The following is a 25,043-nucleotide window of genomic DNA, read 5'->3' on the forward strand; positions in this document are numbered from 1 at the left end:
TGCTAACCGGAGAAATAAGAATTGGATTGGTTGAATGATTATTTAAATTAGGGATGAAGCGCGAAAATGCCTCTGAGCTTAAGGTGGCCGGAAGTGTCGCATTACGAATATTATTTACTGCGCCTGTGATAGCAATAGTTGTTATTGTCGAGGTTGTTGTCGCGAATCCCGTTGTATAGGTCATAAGCACTTCCTGTCTTTTATAGCGTTTTAGCGCTCTCTGAAAATTAAGTAAACAAAGCAACCGATAAATGTAAATAATAAATTCTGAAGTTTAACCGCGGATTGGCTAAAAACAATCCGCTGTGCGCAGCCATTTTGCGAATCTAATAAACTCAACGGTGGCGTCCTCAAAAGGTTGTCTATGACTTTCGCAAATTCAGAGAAGGTGAACGGCGACATCGCCATGGTACTTTAGAATACACAAAATTCTGTGCGCAACGTTAAATCCCTCTCAAAGGATCAAGAGAGAATCACCGTTTTCGGATGTTGCACCGGTGGGTTTATTAGATTTGCAATATGGCTGCGTACGCTCACAGCGGATTCTTCTTAGCCAATCCGCCCTGTCTAGGTCCTTTCAATTCTTCTTCTTCCAGTAGCGAACTCAATTTTGAAGTAGCGATAAATTTTAAAATTCCAGCGGAATCGCACGCTTTAGATGATTTGGAGTAACTTATAGAATTTATTGGTTACTGAGATAGAAAAAAGGAAGTCTCGACTATAGTTATAAAGATTACAACTAAGTATTCTCGAATCCCTCTTTTTTCTTAGTGGTTGGCCTGGTAGGGAGAGCCGTCGTGCGAAGTAAGTGGCGGGAACCTCGAAGTACAGCCATACCTAAACATACACAAATTCCGGCGACCTGTACTATTCGAAATAAAATTTAAATTGGCCAATTGTCTGGCATCTCTCAAGACTGCTCCGATATTGATATTACATAGTATGCAGATCTGAATTAATAGATTCTGCCATGATCGGTCGAGAAGGATTAGTGACACTAATTTTCCATCACATTACAAAATATTCGAGATCGCGAGCTTGAAATCTGTTAACGTGAAACTCAAGAACGCGAAACTTGTAAACGTGAAGCTCAAGACCGCGAAGGTCGCTATAATGAAATTCGAGAGCGGTCAATACAAGAACGTGAAAATTGAGAATGTGAAAACCTTCATCGAGAAATTCAAAATCAGTTGTTCGCTCAGCAAAATGATCAGACCAAAGAGCTCAGGACATCAGAGATGACAATTTTTCTACCTTGAAACGGATAATTACTAAGGTGATGGAGGAAAGCCGTAGAAAGTACGAGCTGATGCTTAAATTGATCGAAAAATTAGGAAATAATCAAGCATCGTTGAATAATGTAGCAAGTCATTAAACAGACTCTTTTCACATAATGCTCGACGTAAACATAGAAATCGAAACATTTGATGGCGAAAAGGACAGCATCGCAGCAAAAAAGTGGATGAGTACTCTTAATCAAATGATACTGTTGCATCGTTGGCCAGCGAGTTTTGCTCTAGAAACGGCACTAGGACATTTATCAGCACAGATATTCCAACGTGAAAATGGAATCGGATGAGGGAACAAACACAAAAGAAAGGCGAGCCTCTGTCAGCTGACTTTTTAGATAAAGCCAGATTATGTCCTAATCTGAATCTAAAATTCGAAGATACGAAGGAACAAATTTTAGTGAGACTGTGATCAAAGGATCTTGCGTAGCTCCGGGATTTAAGGCTTACTTGAACATCGATGATTTATTAAATGATTTACAGCTAACCTTAAAAGAAAAGTGAAATGAACGTAATTTCTCTGGGACCCAGTAATAGGATTGAAAAATGTTTTAGAGGTCAAGGTGAGCACACAAAAGAAAGTAACTTCAAATTAATAGGATTCATCTATCCAGGAAGTTTAGATTGCACAATCAAAGTATCGTATTAAAAAAAAGGCTAGAACTGATTCTGGAGAAGACAGATTTAAAGAGTTTTGGTCCGACTCATTTTGTAACTTGTTCGCCAGGAATAGTGTTCGCAAATATTAATTTAGATAGAGTGCAGGTAAAAGAAATTAAAATTCAAATGATGTACAAGACGCGGACATGATTGTGGGTCGATCGTTCAACGAACATCCACTTGTAGAAATGTATAAGAAGCGAGAAACTACTCTTCAAGGGAAAAAAGAGAAGCTTTTCTTTCAAAAATGGAGGTGAAACAGGATTTCGATGACCGAATCCAAATAAACAAAGAAATAGTGAAATAGTGTCGTTCAATTAACTTAATAAACGTTATCACTTCATCTAAGGAGCGTACTTTACGAGTACTGAATTTGGATTCAACATTTCACCAGATCTCAAAACCAAAGACCATGCTGCGTGGAGGAATCTGCGAACTCTCACCTACTTCAGCAAATTCAGCGCTAGAAAGGCCAGAGCAAAGAGCGGAATTAGAGATTGTCGAGAACCAGTCGAAAGAAACCATAGAGGAATTGGTAAGAATTCTTAATAGTTTCAGGAAAATTAGAGCGACGTCATTGTATTATTCGCGATGCACGGATGTATTAAAAATGAACTATACCGTAAAGGACAACGGCAAACCTGTAAGTAGCAAATATATTCCAATGAATAATAATAACCGTGAAAAAATGAAAACAATAGTTAAGGAATTAAAAGAAACTGGCTTAGCGGCCGACATAAATTTACCACATGCGAGTCCAACTTTCTTGATTAAGAAAAAAATGGCGAGCACCGCTTCGTGGTAGATTTTAGAAAACTAAACAACCAGGCCGAACTTGTACATTATCCATTACCCGATCTTGTTGATCTTGTTGCTAGGTGATATAAAAATAAACATTATTGTTTAATTTTAACAAACTATGTAAGGTCTGCAAATATGCAATGCAATTAAATAGAAATACAATTTTCTTTTGAGGGGTTTGCATAGGAAATAAGGAATTAATTCCGCACTAATATGTATATAAAGTATGTTTTTTTGAACAACAAACAATAGAGTTAAAATTTTATAGCGAAATGAATAACATTGATAATATTTACATTTTTCAGATTAGCTTAATAATTTTTTCCAACCCAAGCACAACAACGTGAATTTTCAGAGCACTACTGACAACGTGGGATTTGGGTGGGATTCCACTCATACGTTGTTGTTCTTGGGTTAATTTCCCGCCCAGTGGCAGGCAGGCGTTTTCCCCAGATGTGTTTACGACCTTTGTCTGTCTGCCACTAGGAAGTAGAATGGTCCTTTTTTCTACACTTTTTTCTACGTGGGACTATTTTGAATCTAGCATTCGTCTAGTACCACCTAGAAAGGGATCAATTCTAGATGATGTACTTCTAGGCAACCTTATATTGGGATCTGAAATCTTGAGGGCACCACTAGCGGTAATAGCAATATGGCCGGCGACAGTAGGTAGATGTCTCATAAGATTCATGTAAAAACATTGAAAATTAGTCTTATACCTTAAAAATGAAAGTAACAATAGCTCAAATTTGTGATTTTACCAAATCCACACCGGCATGTAGAAACTTCGTAGAAGGAGAAAGAATTTTACATTCCGGACAACTTCTATTTTGCGGAAAAGAGGTGGAAAATGAAACTTCAGTTTCTATTAGTGCATATTCTTTGCAAAATCCGAATTTAAAAACAAAATGTAATATTAACTATCGACATTTCATTGCAAAATTTAATTTATATCAGCTTGAAATGACAGTAGAAGTGCAACCAAACACACAACACTTTGCTCTTCGATTTTCGTGGCGAAAACTCCATTGATAAAGTTTGATTTATTTTATTTGTAACTATTTATTTATCACTTTTTATTTTTTCCCCGGTTTCACTGTAAAACCTGTAAAAAAATTATTTTTGTATATTCACCTATACTTCCCGTTAAAATTTGCCTACGCTCAGGGCTTTCCGATTCTGTCACCAGGTGGCGTATTCGAGTTTTTCAGATCCCAATAGAATTTTTCTAGATTCCTGGCAGGGATTGCCTTACAGTTTTATCTATTAGGCGGCGCGATAGCTCCATTCAATTTATAAATAAAAAATTTCAACAAAAATGCTATCAAAAACGACATGTTTAAATATATTAACATCTGTACTGCATTTCAAAACATTTTATAGGACACACCAACATTTTTAAAAATGTTTTCCAATATACTATTAGGTCTGGGATCGTGTGAAAGTACAGGTCTGATCAGTTAGACTCACAACATGTTTTTTATTTGTATTTTATTTAACAGTTCTGAAGACAAATTTTGTACAGAAATTAAAGAAACACCGGTCGACGATTTTTTGCGGCGATATTAGTGTAATTATTCTTTCCCCCATGATCGCAAGTACCTATAGTATCATTTAAAGGGTCCCAGAAGGCGTCTCTTATTTCAGTCTGTTTATAATCAACTGGAGCATAGAATGTTATGATGAATAATCTTCTGATCCTTACTTTCAATTTAACCCACAACAATCTAAGAGAGACAAATCCATGTTCCTTGACATGCTGACTTGCTTTCTCATTCATAACCAAACCGATTCCTTGACTACCATGTGATGCACTATCTGCTTCTGACCATATTTGAAATTCGTTATTTTACTCCTCAATTTCGATATTTTGAATGTCACATCGCTTTTTCTTTGTTTCAGGTACACATAAAATATATACAGTCCAAGTCCGATAATTTTCTATCCGATAAGTGTACACTCCCCTTAAACCGTCATCACAGGTACGGCACGCACACTAATTGTGATTCTTCCACTATCTGTGCTATTTTGTTCATGCCTTGCGCCCACGATTTACGCATTCAATATCGTGTTACTAGAGGTTGCATCCGATAAGGCCGCAATTTCTGGAATTTTCCGCGCCTACACCCCGAAGTCCGAAAGTTATCAGACTTTGACTGTAACTTTCTTACGCGCACAATTGTTTGAAATACTCTTTCCTTCAGATCATTCACCCCTCTAGCATTCCAAGCTCCCATTCGCTATGCATGGGGACTGAGTTCGAACGAAAATCAGATAGCCGCTAGATGAACTCTAGACAAATCCTAGGCATGGCGACCGCCATAAAATTACCCTGGACATTCGCTAGAGGAGCTGAGCCTAGAAAGTATCTAGAACTAATCTAGATTCTTGGTAAGGACTGATTCCTGAACTGTAGAAAGCCATTGCAAAATTCATCCTGGATCCGATTTGCTCGAAATACAGGACTCGGTCCCTATTTTTCGAATTCCATTTTTCTCTGTGCAATATTCGCAAGAACTAAATCTGGATAATTAAAATTCTTATTTCTTGACGCGTTTGTATCGGGCTAGATCAATAGTATGAGCGAGTAATTTGAGGTTATTTATTTCAATGCCAGAGTTATTATCTCTGTCACAGTCAATAAATTTTCCTATATTAAAGTCACCTTCAATTAACATTTTAATAGGGACATTTTTTCTCAAATTACTATGTCTACCGTAAATAAAAGGAATACATATATTCTTAACTGTGGTAGAATATATAGAACAACTATCATGAGCGAGAAAGTGTCTGCTAAGACTTTGGATGTATTGATTATAATATTTAGACATAGTCATTTTATTCTTGTTAGAGATACTTCTTTTGATATTAATTCGGTATTTCTAGCAGTCAGCATATCCCCACTAATTTTCCCGACCTAATCATCTGTATAACATATGTATGTATTTTTACATATTTCGTTAGAATTATCCTCTTTTTACTATCGTAATCTAATTCTCCATAACTCAATCTAATTCCACATTTAGCGTTCGTTCCTTAACTTCCCGACACAAAATTTCCAGTTGCTCTTTCGTTATCCTTAACCGATCTGGAGTGAATGTGAGTCTTTGTGGACCTTGTCCTTCAAAACAATCGATATTGTTTTATGCAGATTCCTCGCCTGTATCTCCTTTCTCCAATATTAATGTTATTAGGCTTAAATTGATTTAATTTTGTAAGAAATTGCTAATACGCTAAATATTATTAATTAATTTTTCCTGCTATTTCTTCAATACATTAGTTAAAACTGTTTTCCCCTGTTTGCATTTCGACGGCTTCGATCTCTTCTTTAGATGTGATTTCAACATCGTCCATTCTTTCCTCTAGCGTAGAGAACCTCTTATTCATATCAGTTATCTTACATATTTTAACCATTCTTCTCTCGGTTTGCTTCTGGGTATGCTACCATTCACTTTACCTTGTTCTATTTTTCTATATTTTTTTTGTTTCACAATTGCTAACCAGTGTTTCCCTAAACAGAATTCTTTGAGTATTCTCTCATTACCGAATTTTTCGACTGGCTTATTGCCGCCGCAAACATTGCGCAGGAATTTCATTCCACGCGCGTTGGTTTTACTCTTATCCTTTCCTGGGCAGGTGCAGGACTCGCTACCGCATAGTGCAGTGACCCTTGTTTATACGTCTATCAGACTTTCTATCTATATTTCCGGTATTAGTGAGTAAGCTATCAAGATATACATACTTATCAACTTCTTTTATACAGCCATCGTTTAGGGCAATGTTGCATATTGTTTCCTCACTAAGTCCAACTTCAGGGTATAGAAAGAGTCCTAGGCAATATTGGAGATCCAAAAACAATAGGTAATGGAGATAGATTGATTAGTTTATCTTTAGAAAAAAACTTGTTCATTACAAATACTTCGTTTAGGCATAAAATGATTCTCATGAACACCTGGTGCAGAGGAGATAGCCACACTTTGTTGTTGAGGATGATAGACTAAGAGAACTAATAAAATATACAAGGGTTATGAGAGTTTCCAAATGTAAAACTTATCATTACCTTCTACTCTTCAAAATGAACTTAGGTCAAGGATGGAGAAAAAAGAGAACCTAAAAATCAAATAAAGCTAAAAGAACAATATATAACAATATATAATATATAATCAGTGAAGCACTATCTCCGAAGCAGATACAAGCGTCTTCTTCGACATGTTTTTGGTCATATCAACGTTAAACAAGGTATCTGCGACTAACATGCTTGCCGCCCCGGTTCTACCCTACTATTTTGGGATAGTTCCACGGAACTCAGCTCGAACCTACGGTCTTTGATGTCGCTACGCGTAAGATCATGTATATGCAGAACACTTCGAATATTGATTAGCCCGTTCGCTGATTATGCATCCTAGGCCGTCGAGCCGGGCGCTGACTTCTGAATCTCAAATGTTTTCAGAACCGAATTGTTCTGGGTACAGCTTACATCGTTCCAAACAGAAGATATCCTAAAAATGGTCATGAAATACGAAATGATTGGCAAAGGAGAGCTCCTGTACAAATCCACGGAGCAAGTGGCCGAGAGCCTTGCCCTGAATTTTAATATTAGCAGAGAGGAGTGTGCATTACTCCATCTAGATGCTGTACTTCTAAAGACAAGTAAAGAAAACATGGGTTAAGAAATTCCGCTAAACGCTCCTCGACAAGAAAATGTATGGAAACTTTGGCAGAAATGTAAAGGATCAGGGCTTGTCGAAGGAACCAACACCCATGGTCATACCTTACGACCCTGGAATGGGTAGCAACAGGGCACAACGAAATAACAACGGCAGGCCGACGAAACTCACCTGTGTTTTTAGAACACGGACCGACCCAAGGTTGACAGCCTTCTGCATTCATTTCGCAAGTGCCTCTTCGTGCTTTTGGCACGCGCTTTTGGCTTTGAGGTTAAGAGCCTGTGATAGTGTCGCATCTCCAAGAGTACCAATCATAAGGACAATACCTTTTAGCGAATATTTTTCGTATATTCGCTACAGCTCCATTTGAAAGTCTTGACACTTCTCCTGATTTTCCTTTCGTTTGGCAGTGATATTTTGGTCAGCCGAAGCCGAGAATTAGATCATGAATATAGTTCGTTTCTCGAAGTCCTGGAGAACAAGGTCAGTCATTGAGTGTGCAATGTTGGCTGCAGTCCGAAAGTCGTAGTTCCAGAAATTTTAGCCCTTCTTGTTTTGGGCAATTGACTCTATCTCTCGCAGCTATTTTTTCCATGATCCAATAGAAATTAGCAAACATTAAAGACATTGGTTTTTTTTTCGTGATTTAAATTAAACGCGCAACAGTTTTTCATGGTAATAATTGGTAGCACTGTGCTAAGCACCTGAAAACAGGCAAACCAAGATTTTACCAGTAACCGTGTGAGCAGTGCTACTCAATATACTAATTGGTATTCTAATATACTTTTATACTAATATTGCAATATACTAAGTGGTATTGAATATACTAATGCGAGGTGAATACTGATAGGAATCGCAGGCCGTTCTCTACCTCAGTTTTTAACGTCGACAATAAACTATAATACGGCGAATAAACGGAGAATCATTACCAGTGGATGAACGGCCCGACAATCGCTTAGCTGCCCCTCGAGAGTTTCGACTTGGCCTTCCACCTGTTGAAGGAAGCCACTGCTCGATATCGTGTAGAAAGCTAAGGTATGGTGTCCAAGCGGCCAAATGCATAGAATGTGCATAAGAAATGTCCTTAAAATTTGTGTATGAGGGGTTTCAGGGTTGCTGATTACGAATCCAATGTAAAAAAAATCCGAAAAAATGGCGGATTCAATATGGCAGACCATTATTCTAAACAAATCTTGGATTTTCCTGAAAATTGGTACAAGGGGATTTTCAGAGTCGCTGATTACGAATCCGAGGTCAAAAACTTAAAAAGACAAAATGGTGGATCCAACATGGCATAACAGTGAATGAAAAGTTATCGGTTTAACAATTTACTATAACAAACCACGTAAAACCAATACAAAAATTGAACAAAGAAAAAAGTATTTCTTTTATCTTAACTTTTTATTTTCGAGGAGGAAAAGGGACCCAGCCAAAACTCCCCCCCCCCTCCCCCCGAGGGGACGGGAGTTTTGTTGGAGGGCGCATTAAAAATGTCAAGTGGGAGCCTATATTTTTTACCGCAGATTTAAATTCTCCATAAAAAAGTGCGTAAGTTTTTATTTTATTTTTTTTATTCGCGCCAGATTGCTCAATTTTTTGTATAGGTTTCACATGCTTTGTTATGGTAAATTATCAAGCCGATAACTTCTCATCCACTGTTATGGCACATTTGATCCATCATTTTGTTTTTTAAGTTTCTGACATCGGATTCGTAGTCAGCGACTCTGCAAACCCCCTTATGCCAACTTTTAAGAAAATCGAAAATTGGTTTTGCATAATCGTCCGCCATATTGGATCAGTCATTTTTTCGGAATTTTTAACATCGGATTCGTAATCAGCGATCCTGGAAACCCCATTACACCAATTTTAAGGAAATTCTAAAATTTATTTAGCATACTTGTTCGCCATATTGGATCCGCTATTTTGTTTTCGGATTTTTTGACATGGGATTCGTAATCGGGGTACGCCATTTCAACTCTTAAGTGCTGAATTTTGATTTGCATCTGATTTTGATTTTGACTTGTTTTATCCAGCTGAATTTTAGTTCGCCATCCAGGCATAGGTACAGTTTCCTATCCTGGACTAAAGACGCTTCCTGTAATTTGTTATCGCCTTTCGGTAGACATGCTGTAACCGACTGAGGTTGAACCTTGTTTCCTGGTGTACGTCACACTGATTGCCAAGTTTAAAATTCAAGCTTTTTTGCGGTGTACGCCACTCAAGCCGACATATTTCCTAATGCTTAAATAAATGAGATTGATATTTTTGTACAAATAAAGTAAAGAATAGTAAGTTTAGAAGCTCGTGAAATTGACATACGTGTCCCAAGAATGCACAGAAGATAGACACTTTTGTTCTCTTCTGCGAAATTCTAAAAATTTAATTTTCATTAACATATTGAATTATAAAATATATTTGTTATAATTTTAAAATTATTCGTTAATAATTTACAGCCGAAAGGTGAGACTTTCAAGTTTCCCAATGTCTTTGAAACTGAAGATACCAAAAAAGAAAAAGTCGAAGAAACGGAAGAGCTAGAACAAATGAAAAAAGGTCAACAAGAATACTTAAAGGCGAACACTGATAGACCCGGATTACCAGGATGGTACAGCATTTAAAATTTGTAAAAATGTTAGTTTTTGATCTTAAGTTTCTTTCTTATTAATACAAATTAAGTGGAGATAATTAAATAAATGTACATACTGACAACTTCTTAGCTTTCCTTTTTTGCATTGTAAAAAATAGGGTTTCAATTTTGTTTTAATTCGATGTTACATGCGAATGCTATTTCCAAGTTTGAGCCTAAATTATTTTGAGGATATTTATAAGAAGGAAAAATTTAGGAGGGGACGTTACGATAAATTCATATCAATTATTATGGCACAAGCTGCATACATTAATACGAGCAGAGATATTCACTCTGAATACATAGAAATATATGGAGAATAATCATACTTAAAGGATTAATGTTTTCTACATGCATGTTAATTTATTAGACAAGGTCATCTAAGTAAATATAAAAACTAAGAAATAGATATGGTTGATTCTCAAAAAGTCGGCCATTTTGCGTCCAAGCTCTGCAATCAATAATGATGAAGAGATGGGCAATGTCAAAAATTCTCATATTAAGAGCTCAACATGAAGAAAAATCTTCCTCATTTTGATGAATCTTAATTATTTCTGATTGTCAATAATAAAGAAGAGATGGGCAATGCAAAAAATTCTCATATTAGGAGCTCAACATGAAGAAAAATCTCCCTCTTGATGAATTTTAATTATTTCTGATTGTGGCTAAAAATAAAAAACCATCAAAAATGTCCTGTCGGTCCCATGTATCCAGTACGAGTATTCTTGGATTTTAGCAACATTAAACTACTAGTACCGTAATTTATTTCTCTGCAACCTAAATTATATCATTAGTATGAATAATAATGTCAAAAAATACATTTTATAACTTCGATTATTGTTTTATTCATTATTATAAGCAATTTCGAAGTTGTCCTTGGTTTTCATGTCCTGTCGGTCCCGCGCATATATAACTGGTTTTCATATAAGAAAAAATATTAAAATCAATGTAAATTTGGGTGAGATTTGTTACTCGGATAGTTCTTTAATCAATTTCACCCGTAGATAATTAAATAGTCAATTTGGCTTTTCAAAAAATTAGTTAAACTGTGCTAACAGACACGCGCACCTTAATTATATGTCCTGTCAGTCCTAGCTAAAACTCAATTACTTGAGAAATATAAAAAATAAGGCCAGATTTGAATTTAGTGAGTGAAAATATGGAGGTATTGATTTTTAATAAATTTATTAGGTAATTTTTTATGTGAACAAACATGAAATATTATTAAATTTTTCGTGCGCGAGATGTCCTGTCGGTCCCAGTCTCGAGTTTCGTCGTACTGTCAGTGGCGAAACGTGGAGTGCTAGCATTCGTCGGGATTCAAATACACGACGGTACAGTGGATAATTAATTGTGATTGTTATTATGGAATTTAAAAAGTTATCTTGACTAACTCAACAACAGAAGGTAAAGGTTGTTATTGAGATCAGTGATATTTATTTGAATAAATTGTGGTACATCCTATTTTTTTCTTAATAAATTCCAGAAAAGCAACAGAAATTGAATGACAAGGTGGTACACCATTATATTTTATTAAATTTGTATTGAATTTTATGTAAATTGACTGAGAACTAATTAGTTTGCACGATTTTACTACTTTCAAAATATGTGAGCCATTCCCAACATTGTTATAATTTAATATATAGTATTAATTCATGCATTTTTCGCCGCCATGCTTATTTTCCAACACCTGGTAGTTAGTACTATAAGATTAAGAAAATTTCAGTCAGTTCGAACAACTTTTTTTCTCAGAAACTACACTCCCCAAAGTGGCCAACTTTTTGGGAAACACCCATATCTATATCATCTGTGCCCTCACATCCCGCTATTAATACCAAGAGCTTAGGCTAACACAAAATCGAGAATATCTAAATTTAATATATCCTAAAAATAGATTAATCCAGATGCCAAAAAACTTAATATGGAGGAATTTCGAGATGCACAGCTTAACTTAGATGACGTTCAAGATATACTATGTGTAGAAACCTAACTCCCAAGAGCTGTATTTCATAGGATGGGCGATCGTAGTAGTCTGCAAGCAGGCATTTGAGAAATGCGGAGGCTCCGCTAGAGGAGCTCACGGACACGGCACCTACAGCTGCAGTGGTAACTGAAGTCTGGATAAAAAAGGTCCTGATGCCTGGCTTTAAAGCTTTAATACTCGGCGGGACAAAATTGCAAAATTATGACTCATACACAAAAGTGTTCTTCAACATTATAGCTGTAAAATGATGTCAGCTTCATTTTCGCCAAAAATGTGTTCTCACTGTAAAAAAAATATGTGAAAAAAATAAGTTACCTTCGACTTACACGCGAAAAAAGAGGCATTACATTTTTTTTATTTAAGTATATTCTTTAAGGCATGCTTTAAAATTATTAATTTTGGAAATTTAAGTGCATTTATTTCATAACTGATAGAGCTAAAAATGTACAAAATAATTATCTCAGCTCTGGATAGACATTTTAAACTTAAATATTGCTTGAAAGAAGCTTCTCGATTCAGCGATATCACTTCAAGTTAGAAGGTCAATAAAATTAACAATTTCCGAGTAAAAAAACTTCTGAATAATATTAATCTTAATGAGTTTTGATACTGGGAAAGTTGTAATAAAAAAACGTCTTCTTATCATTGTCTAATGTAGCTATGACACTGATGCCCTAAATAAAGGGTTACGCTGCGCCGGCTGCTAAAAGCCACAGACGTAGACCTAATCTACTTTTAACTGCACATCATACAGACCAATCTTTAGCTCTTCATCCAACTTTTAAAGTTTAAAATGTAAAACTAAACAAAGCAACTTATTTTGATACGTGAAAATGGTCTATTCCTTTGATATGAATGAGTCCCGCGATAAAGTAGCGTATGTATGCTTGAATTAATTGCTTTTTATTGAATTAATTTGTATATTTTAATTCAAGAATTGTACTACGTGTATGCCGGTTTTCTACAGAATCATCTTTGAAAAAATTCAGGTATAAAATAAAAATCATCTGTAGGGTCTTTTTTTCAAAAATGCACTCTATTACGCGCCGGCCCTGCGTGTCACATCCTAAATATCACTAGAACTTTTTGGAATTTGTGCAAACGGTCCTCCTGAATGTGCACCCTATTGGCTCTAATAGCACGGGACGTTCCGCGGGAACCTTCGGAATGTTCCAAGATCGTAGCCTGAGCGTGTAAAATGTCCGCCGCTTGGGAACCTTCCACTGGGACCTGTGGAGAACCTTCTATAATTTCGGAAATTTTACACGCTCAGGGCACGTTCCTGGAACGTTCCGAAGGTTTCCGCGGAACGATCCGTGCTATTAGGGCTGTAATATCATTTTTAAACAAAGACGAATCGTGATAAAGAATTATAGTCAGCTTTGGATTTTTATTTATATTAAGAAATTTTTTAAAAACTTTTTCGTTAATTCAAATGGTCATATATGTACAATAATAAATGTTTATAATATGGTTAGCTAGCTTTTACAAGCAATTTACGTACGAAAGACTGTATCACAATCGCTACCTTCAGAATAATAAGTTACTTGTAAGAATCAGGACAACGTATAGGAAAATTGTTATAAATACTTATAGTTACCTATACATATTTATTTATATTATGAAAGTGTGCTAAAAAGCTTCTAGTTAATTGAAATTTGCATATACAGTAGGACTCCTCGGAACGGGACGGGTCTCCACTTTCGATCAGGCAGGGCGCAGAAACAAATCTAGCTACACCTCCTGGTAATGACGTATCTTAAATTGTACAAGGCTGTAACACTTCAGCGGCCGTTACAAGCCGGTCAATTTTCACGCATACAGCACCTATCACGGTCAGTGGAAAAGTTTACGAGAGTATTCATTTTGATTAACTAATATTATAATTGGATATTGTTTATTGTCTTATACAAGTAAATTACTTTTATAGAAATGCAGACAACGCACAGACAAATTGCGCTAATAATTATCGTATATATTTGTGACAATGAATATAAAAATACAATGTACTTTTTACTGAACCGATTTTTATTTTATTTTTATAATTTAATATATTTTCATTTATTTAGTTCTCATTTCTATAATCTAATAGATTCAAAATATTTATTACGGCTCATATACCGTTTTTATATTTCGAAATGTAAAAATAAATTTTCATAGAAATATTATATCTTGCAGTGAAAAAGTTTACGAAATGATTAAATTTACAAGCAGAATGAAATTGTCCACTTTCCGTTATCAATTTTACATAACCTGTTAAATTTCAGTCTAGTTGAGAAGTTTATACTTTCATGTGCAATTTTTAACATTCCTATAACAGTTTCACGTCATTGCGCGGGGTGCTTTAAATCTTCCATTCCACAATCGTTAAAATGCTTAGTGAATAGAGTTGAATATAAGACTGACTAACCTGAAATAATACCTAGGAGCACTCTACGATTTATTAATGTGCACATATATGGGTTGAGATTCAATATGAAATGGATTTCTTAAAAGAACACAACGAATAGTAAAAATACGATGCACACACAGCAATTTTCAATAAGCGTGAATCTGCCAATTGTATGTCAGCTCAGTTTATATTTAACTGAGTAGAATATGCAGATTAAAATTTTAAACAAATAATTCTTTCGAATGAGAAGTATGAATTATTACATTTGCTTAGGACAATTATGATTAAACCAAAATTAAAGAAGTTCAAGTTAAATAATATTGTTATATATCATAATTTGATGCGACAATTTATTTCTAAATGTTATGATTATTTAGCTGTTATTCTTTTTTTACAATGGGTTTCAATACATTATTTTGTGCATGAATTATAAGATTTATACTGAATTAAGCGTCAGAGACATTCAATTTATTCAGTGCACATGCTAATGGCTCCAGTGAGTTCACGTATTAGAAACGAACTCTGCAATTCTCTCATATCAATTTGCATCACAAACATCCAAATGTTTAGAAATTCAATACCCGCTTTTTTTTAAAAGCTATTTCTATCAAATAAAACGAGAGTGATCGTTTTTGTGAATTTAAGATTGGTATCAGATAAATGTGAAGTTTCATATAACCTACAGATTGTAACTTATGCATTCTTCACTTTCAGTGATAATAAGAATTTATAAACGTAAATTAAAAGAAAAATTTAGTTTTTGTTGTGTAAAATATATAAATAAATTTTCGACATTCAGATGTGTGATGCAAATATGTGAAAAACAATGCTCAACAGAATATTAAAATGCCCGAAAATAAATAGTCTATAAATGAAAGTAGACTACATGTATTCCACGATTTTCTTGAAAGTTGCCCATTTAACTAGTTTCTAATAAATAATTTAAACTATTTAAATGAAATTTGTTTTATTTAAATTATTAATTTTTTATCGAACCTATTGTTCCTCTATTGGTTAATGCTGATTCATAATCGTTACTGAATGGGTACGAGAAAAAAATTACGTGATGGATTAAAAAAGCCGGTTTGTCATTCTAAACTCACTCTAACCTATGGGCGGGTATCTGGAATTCCAGTGACAGATACGCTATTCAGAAGACCTCAAAACCCATTCAAATGCAAGTGAATGGATTTTTGTTTGCTGGGTAGCGTACTAAAATTCCACAGCCTTTTTTTACAGTTTATCAGATTTGTGGAACGCAAGTTTATTGCATATATTTTTTTATAAAATCGTTTATTTATGTGTGGGGTATAGATTTCTTATGAACTTATTGATATAAGAATATTGAACAATGAATTGAATATATTGCGGTTTAAATTACGGAACAACACGTACATAAAAGGTTAGATAAAGAAAGTCAAAATAGACCATTTTTAGGAAAAAAGGTAGATGCATATATTTTGAAAGTGGTACCAAACATAAAAAAGCGGTAATTGAACTTTCTGTAAAGGATTTCAATAAAAACAACTTGGGATCTTGTCTAAAAACCATTTTAATTTCAAAAAGAACCTTCACATCAAATAGTATGCTTATGTGATATTTAAGTAAAATTTTTAATATCATGAGTGTACCCCTGTGATGTCCACAAAATTATAATTTTTATTATATTTGGAGAACATACTTTCTTTTTTTTCAGCAGCTAAATCAAGGTAGCTGTCATAAACGCTACGCACGTAACTCGCGTGATTCTACTCATGCGATGCGAAGTGATAATCAATATTTGCACAACTATCGACAGCGTAGTTACAGCAGTACCGCGCTACTTTCCATCCCGATAGGTCATGAGTAGGAGACTCTCTTCGGCAATCAGTACTACACTTACCGCCTGCAGTCTTCATGCATTTTCGACAATCCCTAAACTTTTGAGAACGTAGAATAGCTCGAGATATCCCATTGTGAACTTTCTATTGAAAATAAACGTTTACTTTAACTTTATTCACTTTGCTTACTTTTTTTCCTGGCGGACCGAACGAACGCAAGCGTTACGCTACAACAGCGTGACCATAAAGATAAGTGATAAATCTTCAAGTATTTAGAAGCAAATATTAAATTATTTAAAGAGTTATTATTTTTAACAAAATTTGTATTTCGCCTGTCATTCATGAGGCAGTTAATTTGTATAATCACAATATAATGAAAAAAATGACTTAAGAAGATAATGATTGAAGAATGAAGGTGTAACTTCTCTTTAATAAGCGAGATGGTACGATATTATATGCAATTTTCAAAAGTTATAAAAAGATTTAATAATGAAAAATAGGTTAAATAAATGCTTTCGTTAAATTTTACTAAGCCGATTGAGAGGAATAGGATTTGCAATTTTTCTGTTCCCGTTGGGGGATTTTTAGATGGAGGAAAAATCGCGTATTCCTAGAAATACAAATTCTTAATTTTTCTAAATTCAACACTTGTTACCGGGTTCCAGACGAAAACTGGTTGCCTTTTCTGTCCACCATAATTCCGAGAACTTTCAACGATGGGCATATTTTCAAATATATCGTTTCTTCGTGCACGATGAAAAGCAATGGAGATTTTCGTTCCTTTCTGATTAGTCGATAAATATTTTGGACAGCTTGGAAATTTTTGAGGAAGAACTCATTTCCTTAAATTTGGCATTTTGAATTTAACCTGCAAGTTATATGCTTTATATTTAAAACAATATAAATTTATATGAAAAAGGAATTAAATTTTTTATTTGGAGAACGTACAAGTAAACTAACCGTCTGCTATATGTAGCATTTTTATTTAAATTGAAAGAAGATTTTGAATTAAATAGTTAATTATATTATTTCAAACCTCATGTCTAAAATGAAAGACTATACACTATTCAACTCTATAAACAAACGTACCGTACTCATGATGTTTCCATCAAGTCCTCTAACCTTCAACCCCCAAATGATGTCAGACTCCAAAAAGTGGTTTTCACACACTTCATGCTTATGGTTTAGCACAATGCCATTCATTAAACTGGCTTTTTGCCATAGTTAAAACATTGCTGAATTTTTTGGTGCAAAGAACATGTGAAATTTCTATTTGTTGTTCTCATAACCTGACTTGCAACCAGGATCTACTCATTTACGTCCCATTCTTCCCGCACTTATAATAAGAACAAGAAAACTTAAAAAATTAAAAGATGCATTGGGTTACACTTTTTTCAAAACACTTTTTGTAAATCTCTCACAAACTAATCTTTTTTTAAAATTATTTTTCTAAACTCTGCAATGCCAACTGTTGGATTAGTTTCACCGCCATTTCCCTACCCAATTGTAAGAAAACAGAAAAATGGGGGCGTAGCATGGACATAGGAAACAAGGGTCTAGGCATGCCATTGCGGGGGTGATGCAATGAGGGGGAAGGTCCGCCACCTTTTGATGTCCCGCGACAAACATGGCAGCGCCCACATGCTCGCCAAGTTGGGATGGCATGCCTAGTCCCGTGTTTCCTATGTCCATGGGACGGAACATAGGGCTGGTTGCTACAGATCAGGAAATTGTAGAAAGTCGAGGAATCTCGGGGAGAAGCTGATACAGTTAAGGAATTTTCGAAAAACTAAAGTTGAAGTTAATTTTATTATTATGGTTAAAAATAGCAACTGTTTGGTAGGAAATTCACATTTTTTGGTTAGAATTCAACTATTTTTAGTATGAAATGAAAATCCTCTTTGGTTGACATATCAAATATAACACGTTTTTGAATTGAAAATTCATCCCTTTTAATTGAAAATTCAAATACTTAGCCGGACGTGGAAGTACTTTGTTAAAAATTCATTTACTTGGGTGATAATACATCATTTTAGTTGACGAACCTTTTTTATTAAAAATTTAATTCGTACAGGTTTCGTTTAAAATTCCTGTATTTGAATAAAGATTAGCATTCGCGGGAGAATATTTAAGTTTCTTGATGACTAATTCCTCTTTTTTGTTGAAATTTCCTTTAAAAATTAAAATATTTGGTTGAAAATTCATCTTTTTGGTTGAAAACTAGTGTATTTAATTGAAAATGATTTTTTTTTGTTTATTTGAAGATTTATCATTTTAGTTGAAAATTCACTTTAATTATTCTTTTTTTTTGTGAAAAATTCCCCTTTCTTGATAAAAATGTAATCCTGTGGAACACTTATTTTTCTAACAATTTAACTATTCTAATTTTGCTTGAAAATTAATATTTTTCAGATGAAAATTCATGTACTTTGTTGAAAATGAGTCTTTTTTGTAAAAAATTAATCGTTGGTGTTAATAATTCATATTTTTGGTTGGAGATTCATCATTTTAGTTTAAAACATTCAGTTCTTAGTTTCAAAATTGATCTTTTTGATTTGAAAACTCAACTAAATTTTTTCGCATTAATATTATTAATATTCTAGGTGTATGGTTGGTTTTATACCGAGAAGAAATTCGAAATTGAGATATCGTAGCCACCCTGAATAAGGAACTTTTTAATGCGAATAATATGTTTTCTATTACTTTTCCTTCATTTATCGAGCATATTCTCATGCTCGTGAAAATGTCTCCGCATAATTAGACTCCTTAGAACGCTAGGAGGCGGAGCGCGCCCTGCGCCGCAAAATGCGACAAAATCGCGAAAATCTGGTCGTAAATCTGATTCATGATCAGCGACCCCAAAAAACCCGTGAGTGAGGGGACTTGGCCCATTTTATGGTTTTGGTAAGTTTTTCGCGATTTCAGACCACGGTGCATGCCGCAAGGATGATGGAACATCCCCGTATGTATTATGCCCATTTTATTGAACTTGAAGAAATTAAAACGCGATCGGTGACTGACATATTAGGCTTCACCAAGAGGTCTAGGATCAACTACTGAGAGCAAATAGTTAAGAGTGTGGCACAATGGGCTTTATAGCTTGAGCACCAGCGGAGCTTCAAGAGGCTTCCCGCCCGCTTTAAAACTAACTGACCTTAAGAAAGTCGTATTGACCTGTAACCATCTTCAGTCTGAGGTTTTCTTTTTTATATCGTATATAATATTTTATTTTTTTGGTTGGTGGTTATGAGTCTCGACACTATGCGCTTAATAAACGCAAATACAATGGAATATACTATGTGATTTACATATTGTTGCCATCTACGTAAAAATGTCCAATGTCATAAGAGCTCAACTTTTTTTTACGAATAAGAATTCTTCGCGTAAAATTCAGTATATTATATTAAATTCATAGATATTTCTTCAAAGGTTTAACTAAATTTACATGAATATGTAAACGATTTAAAATATAAGTATACTTCAAAATAGTTCATGTTTTATGTTGCATCTTAATTTAATTTTTTCTTACTATTTCTGATCTAATGTCTTTCTGTACATGTGGGACTTCTTCGCTTGTATGTAAATTTGGTACATTATTTCCATTAGCAGATGCTTTATTTTCCTTAACAATTTCAGAAGTTTCGTCCCCTATGACATTTGCGTTCGATTCCTTATTTCCATATAGTGCAGGATAATCAGACATACAAGTCTGCATTAACTTAAAAGTTTCATAACAATCAGATCCTTTAGGCTCAGAAGTAGAGTAATGGAAACACGAAAAAGCTTCTCGGAATTCAACTCCACAAGGTCCTGTTGCCATTCCCCCTAGGCAAGGACAATTCCAATTTATTTCTCCATTGGACAATATGAGGCCTGGACTGGGTTCCGGATCAGGAAGATCAATTTTGCTAGGTGCTGTATGTTCCTCTTCAGATGTAAAGATGATTGTATCTTTACCTTCATTATAAATTATAGGCATAGTTTTGAATTAATGGTCTTCCTTTTCAAAACAAACCAGTTCGTCAAACTCTGTATGTCTTTGACGAATTAGAAAATCTATGTTATTTTCGGCTTCTGTAAAATAAAAAATCACAAGAATTAATACTTCCATTACAAAGGCCCGCAAAAAGCAAAAAAGTGACTTTTGTTTATAATCTCACTGTTATTTTTAAGTAATTTAAGGTGCCAAAATCGGATCAATTCTTGCAAACACGTAGGGCATGAACCAGACGCTCTAGAGTTTGGAAAAAATCTTTTTTTAGCCTATCTTGAGCTGTGAAACTCATCAGCTCCTGACTCTCATGACTGGGCGGGTGGCGTAGTGAGGAGTGATGAGCAAGAGCGTGAACAGTAAAAACTTGATATCACTCAAGATAAGCGATGCAAACAATTTTTTTATGTAGCCCCCCCCCCCCAATCCATCGACATATAAGTAACCTACTTAAAGAATTTAAAAAAAGAGGTTGTCCGGAAAACGCGAATTCCGCACCAGGTTCAAGGTAACATCTACTGAAGTAGAATTTTAATTTAACGTCTGTTGTAGTGAAAGGAAGTTCAAAAAATATTATGGCGGTCGATTTTTACCATCAGATAGTTGCCGGTGAACAATAAACATTGTCCTAGTCTCGTGAGGGCTGGCAGCTGAGAGAGGTTGTGTATAATAATTATCATTAGCCTTGATTTGACCAGTCTTCCTGTTGTTTAGCATTTTCTGTTTACTGTTTTTCTTTCTAACTATGTACACTATCGGTACTAATTACCTGCATAGACAATTTTTTAACCTGTTTTTAGGGTTTCGTCGCCTGTACAGAATTAGAGTCAAAGTTTGAAATTCCAAAAAGGCATAAGTGTCAACATTTGGCAAAACAAATATTTGAGGTTATGTACCCAAAAAATCATATAGTACTGCTTTTTCTCTTTAATTTGGTAGTCGAAGAGTTCAATTGTCATTTTTCTTTACCAAGTTACGACAATTTGAAATTACGAGATATGTCCCATTATGTCTTGAGCATTTGCTTATAATACTTTGAGGCAGACATTTTATACTGGGTGTTTTCTCTTGAAAATTTGTACTTGGGGGTGTTCGGGGTTGTTGGCTACGAATCTGAAGTCGAGATATTAAAATTTTCAAATTCAAGATGGAGGATTCAAAATGGCATATAAAAATTTTGAAAAAAACAATGACATTGATATTGAAGCATGTTTTCAGTGTCTACTATCTAATAGCTTATGTTGATATATAAATGTTATATATTAGTTTATATTTATACAGGTTTCATGACTATTGAATTTGATCTTGAGCTTGACATTTAAGGGCATAATGGGACATATCTCGTAATTTCAAATTGGCGTAACTTGGTAAAGAAAAATGGTAATTGAACTCTGCGACTCTTAAATTAAAGAGAAAGAGCAGTCCTATATGATACAACTGAACAAAAAATCCCAAAAAATTTAGTGTCTTCTGTACATACCCTCAAAAGTAGCCAAAAACGCCATTTTTTGGGTACATGATCTCAAATATCTTAAAATCCTGACATGATGGGCTAATTCTACCTCGGATTCGGATTCTACGTAAAAAATTACTTCGGAAATGACCCTCCACTTTCCAACAACAAAACCATATTGGCCTGCGTTATTAGTGTACTTAAACTAAAATATATAAGAGTTTATTGCGGAATTCCCTGATACAAATTTATTGTGCTTTTGAGTGCTTAGTTACAAATGAACTTAACAGTGACGACCAGGATAAAAAGAATATTGAATTGGAATACAGGACTGGAAAACAATAAATTAGGTATTTGGAATTATAGGAGAATGTAAAAAGAGAGGCAGTTGGAAACCTTTCGAGAAACTACTCGATGCTTATATTTCGCTCAATGATATTCCAAATAATAAGAAAACAGCTTTTTTGGTGACTCAACTATCATCAGTATTTGAGGAGAGTCTATTTAGGAGTTTTATATCGCTTTGCAAATATTGGCGAGAAAATGTAATTTCACAACGGAGAAGCTAAGAAGTCAATTGAAGGATCAATTAATAGGGTTGTTTCCAAAGTCAGATATAATTTTTCCAATAAATGGACCTTAAGATTGATCAGCAACCTGGGTCGGAGCAGTGTTGCGGAACGAACGTGTTATTTACTTAAATAGCACGAGAATTCTGGATCAATCTGAAAAATCTCTAACCCTTCCACACACTACTCCTTTCCCCTACCGAGTGAGTCACGCCTACCCCGAAAGGGAAATGGCTTAATGGTGTAATAATAATAATAATAATAATAATAATAGTACGTAAAATTCTAATTATAAAAATGCCCATAAAATATTTGTTACATATTGTTTCTTATTTTTAGTTTTGTTTTGATTATGTGCACATTGAAAATATAAATCGCAAAATATTTTTTAAAAAAATGTGAAAGGAGGGTTTCGTAAAATACAATAGAGAAAATCTACCAAAAATAAATATACTGTTTTCCTTCAACATACTACTGACTCGTGAAAAAACAAATATTACAACAGGATAACTTTTTTTTGTCACATAATCATGAATAAATAAAGCTATAAAATCAAAAGTCTGAATTGACAGCAGACCATGGCCTAATCTCTTCATCATGAATTTCGCATCGTTACGTTGATAGATAATTATGAGAATCTCTGAGTCGCGTGACAGCCACGTGACACCAATTTGAATAAGTGTTTTACCGCCTTCAATTTTTAATAATTTTTTATCGTTTAAACTACAAAAAGAACAAAAAATTATGACGCACCTTCTATTCAGCTACAAATTATGTATTAAAACCTTAGTTTATCTAAAATCGCGAAACAAACCTATTGCTGGAGTAAACACAAAAATGTTGCGATATGAACTAGTAAAAGCCTCTGATAAAAAAATTAGAGAAAATTTTGAAGCTTGCAAAAACAGTAGAAATAGCAGATTCCGAAAAAACAAGCAATATATACAAATCTACGTCTAAAAATTCTGTAAATGCTGAAAGCAGCCAAAGCTCATCGATAAATGTGGTTCAAAGAAAATCACGAAGATCATGGGAACGATCAACGAGAAGCGGAGCTAGGGATCCTTCAGATCATCAGAGAAATTGGAACCAAAATTCGAACAATTCATCTTATTCATCCAGAGACAACGAAGACTGTTTTTGCTGTGGTGGAGATCATCATAAGTTTCAGTGTCGATTAAAAAATAAATATTGGGGTGAATGTGGTCAACAAGGCCACATATATCAAATGAACAAAATAGAAGGTAATATACAACATCGCGTAGATGTAGAATATGATAGTGAGAATTTGGAAACGGCGGCAATTGAATCAGAACGTTTTGAAAACGATTTTTTTCATGTTCATATAGAGCGAACTTCATTTAACTCACAAGAATTTAATAATATGTCAACAAATAAAATCATAGCACCTCAAATAGAGGAATTTGGCCTGCGCTCATATGATACAACACCACTGTCTGGTCTCGGATACATAGAAGTAAAAATTGAAGAAAAAAAAATTCAAGCGCAACACATTTTATTTGTAGTACAAAACGGAAGTAATCTTGGAATAGGAAGAAATTGGTTAATTGTATTTGGGATGTGGCCTTTAAATTTCGCGAAATCTGATAACTCAAAAATCAATGCGATTAACAAAAACGACGAAATGGAAGTAGAGAAAGTTTGTGAAGAATATTATAATGTATTCGAGCCAGGCATAAGCAAGTTCACCAAAGGAGAATTAACTCTTAAATTAAAAGTTGATACCAAACTGGTTTTCCGTCAAACTAGGCATCCAGCTATAGCCTTACGTCCAAGAATAGAATTTGAAATAGAGAGATTGAAGAGTTTACAAATATTATCTCCAATCGAATATAGTGAGTGAAGAACACCTGTAGTTCCTTTAATTAAAAGCGGCGGATGAGTTCGCTTGTAATAAGACTATAAAGTAACCCTAAATATTTTCGTAGAAATCGATCATTTTCCATTAACCCACATAGAAAGTATTCTAGACAGGTTTAGAGGCGCCGCTTTTTTACTAAACTTAATATGGCTAAAGCATATCAACAAATACCACTTTCAGAAGATTCTCAGAAGTATGCTGTTGACAGTACACACATGGAATTGTTTCAATATCTTGGTTGCCTTATGGTGTTTCAACAGGGCCGGCATCATTCCAAAGGATTACGAGTACGTTACTTTTGGGTATTTCGGGAGTAGTGGTTTTGTTTATGTTTTGATTTCGGCAAAGGACATAAAACAGCATTGGGAAAGGGTGCGAGAAGTACTCAAACGTTTAAGTGATCAGGGTTAAAACTACAACTTAAAAAATGTATATTTTACCAACCAGAAGTAAAATAGATGAGCCATCGAATAAATAAAAACGGAACCTCACCTCTTAAAAAAATAAAATAAATAGTGTAAGAAACGCACCTTCGCCCAAAGACATAACTCAACTGCAGAGTTTCATTGAATCAGCAACACATCTTCCGCAATTCATTGACAATCATTCTTAAAAAATGCAGCCCCTTTATGATTGTCTAAATACGAGGTGTGTTCAAAAAATAAGGTGACTTTATGGTTTTCTCAAAAAATATTCATTTATTCCTCAATATTTATGATGTCCCCTTCAAAGTAATTCCCCTCAGATATAATACACTTGTGCCAACACTTTTTCCAATCATCGAAGCACTTCTGATAATCATTTTGTGGTATAGCCTTGAGTTCTTTCAGCGATGCAGTTTTTATCTCCTTAATCGTTGAAAATCGATGTCCTTTCATGGGTCTCTTCAGTTTTGGGAAAAGAAAAAAG

At 34.5% G+C, this 25,043-nt stretch overlaps 3 protein-coding genes across 7 annotated transcripts in view; 2 read left to right on the forward strand and 1 right to left on the reverse strand.

Moving 5' to 3' along the window:
- Positions 1 to 14,563, forward strand: part of LOC117173976 (probable 39S ribosomal protein L23, mitochondrial) — a 53,862-nt gene extending 39,299 nt beyond the window's left edge. The window contains exons 3-4 of one of the 3 annotated variants that reach the window (XM_033362647.1): positions 9,871 to 10,048; positions 12,057 to 14,563. In XM_033362647.1, the coding sequence (XP_033218538.1) occupies positions 9,871 to 10,035 (165 nt within the window). In that variant the 3' untranslated portion in view covers positions 10,036 to 10,048; positions 12,057 to 14,563. Of the gene's footprint in view, positions 1 to 9,870; positions 10,127 to 11,937 lie in introns of those variants that run through there. The other 2 variants (XM_033362645.1, XM_033362644.1) reach the window with 2 other exon arrangements.
- LOC117173975 (mitochondrial intermembrane space import and assembly protein 40) overlaps positions 12,200 to 25,043 on the reverse strand; it is a 123,650-nt gene continuing 110,806 nt past the window's right edge. For 2 of the 3 annotated variants that reach the window (XM_033362642.1, XM_033362641.1), the window contains 2 exons: positions 19,769 to 20,313; positions 15,981 to 17,107 (listed from right to left, as the gene is read on the reverse strand). In XM_033362642.1, coding sequence (XP_033218533.1) covers positions 17,075 to 17,107; positions 19,769 to 20,218 — 483 coding nt within the window. In that variant the 5' untranslated portion in view covers positions 20,219 to 20,313 and the 3' untranslated portion in view covers positions 15,981 to 17,074. Of the gene's footprint in view, positions 12,310 to 15,980; positions 17,108 to 19,768; positions 20,314 to 25,043 lie in introns of those variants that run through there. The other variant, XM_033362643.1, reaches the window with a different exon arrangement.
- LOC117173688 lies at positions 23,637 to 24,116 on the forward strand. The gene has a single exon (XM_033362330.1). It carries the CDS (start codon positions 23,637 to 23,639, stop codon positions 24,114 to 24,116), a length of 480 nt encoding a protein of 159 aa, XP_033218221.1.

This window comes from Belonocnema kinseyi, chromosome 5, assembly GCF_010883055.1.
Source record: "Belonocnema kinseyi isolate 2016_QV_RU_SX_M_011 chromosome 5, B_treatae_v1, whole genome shotgun sequence".
Lineage (NCBI taxonomy): Eukaryota > Metazoa > Arthropoda > Insecta > Hymenoptera > Cynipidae > Belonocnema > Belonocnema kinseyi.

Bases quoted from the DNA above. Each gene is read 5' to 3' on its own strand.
- LOC117173688 (XM_033362330.1), top strand. From the start codon at position 23,637: ATGTCAACAAATAAAATCATAGCACCTCAAATAGAGGAATTTGGCCTG.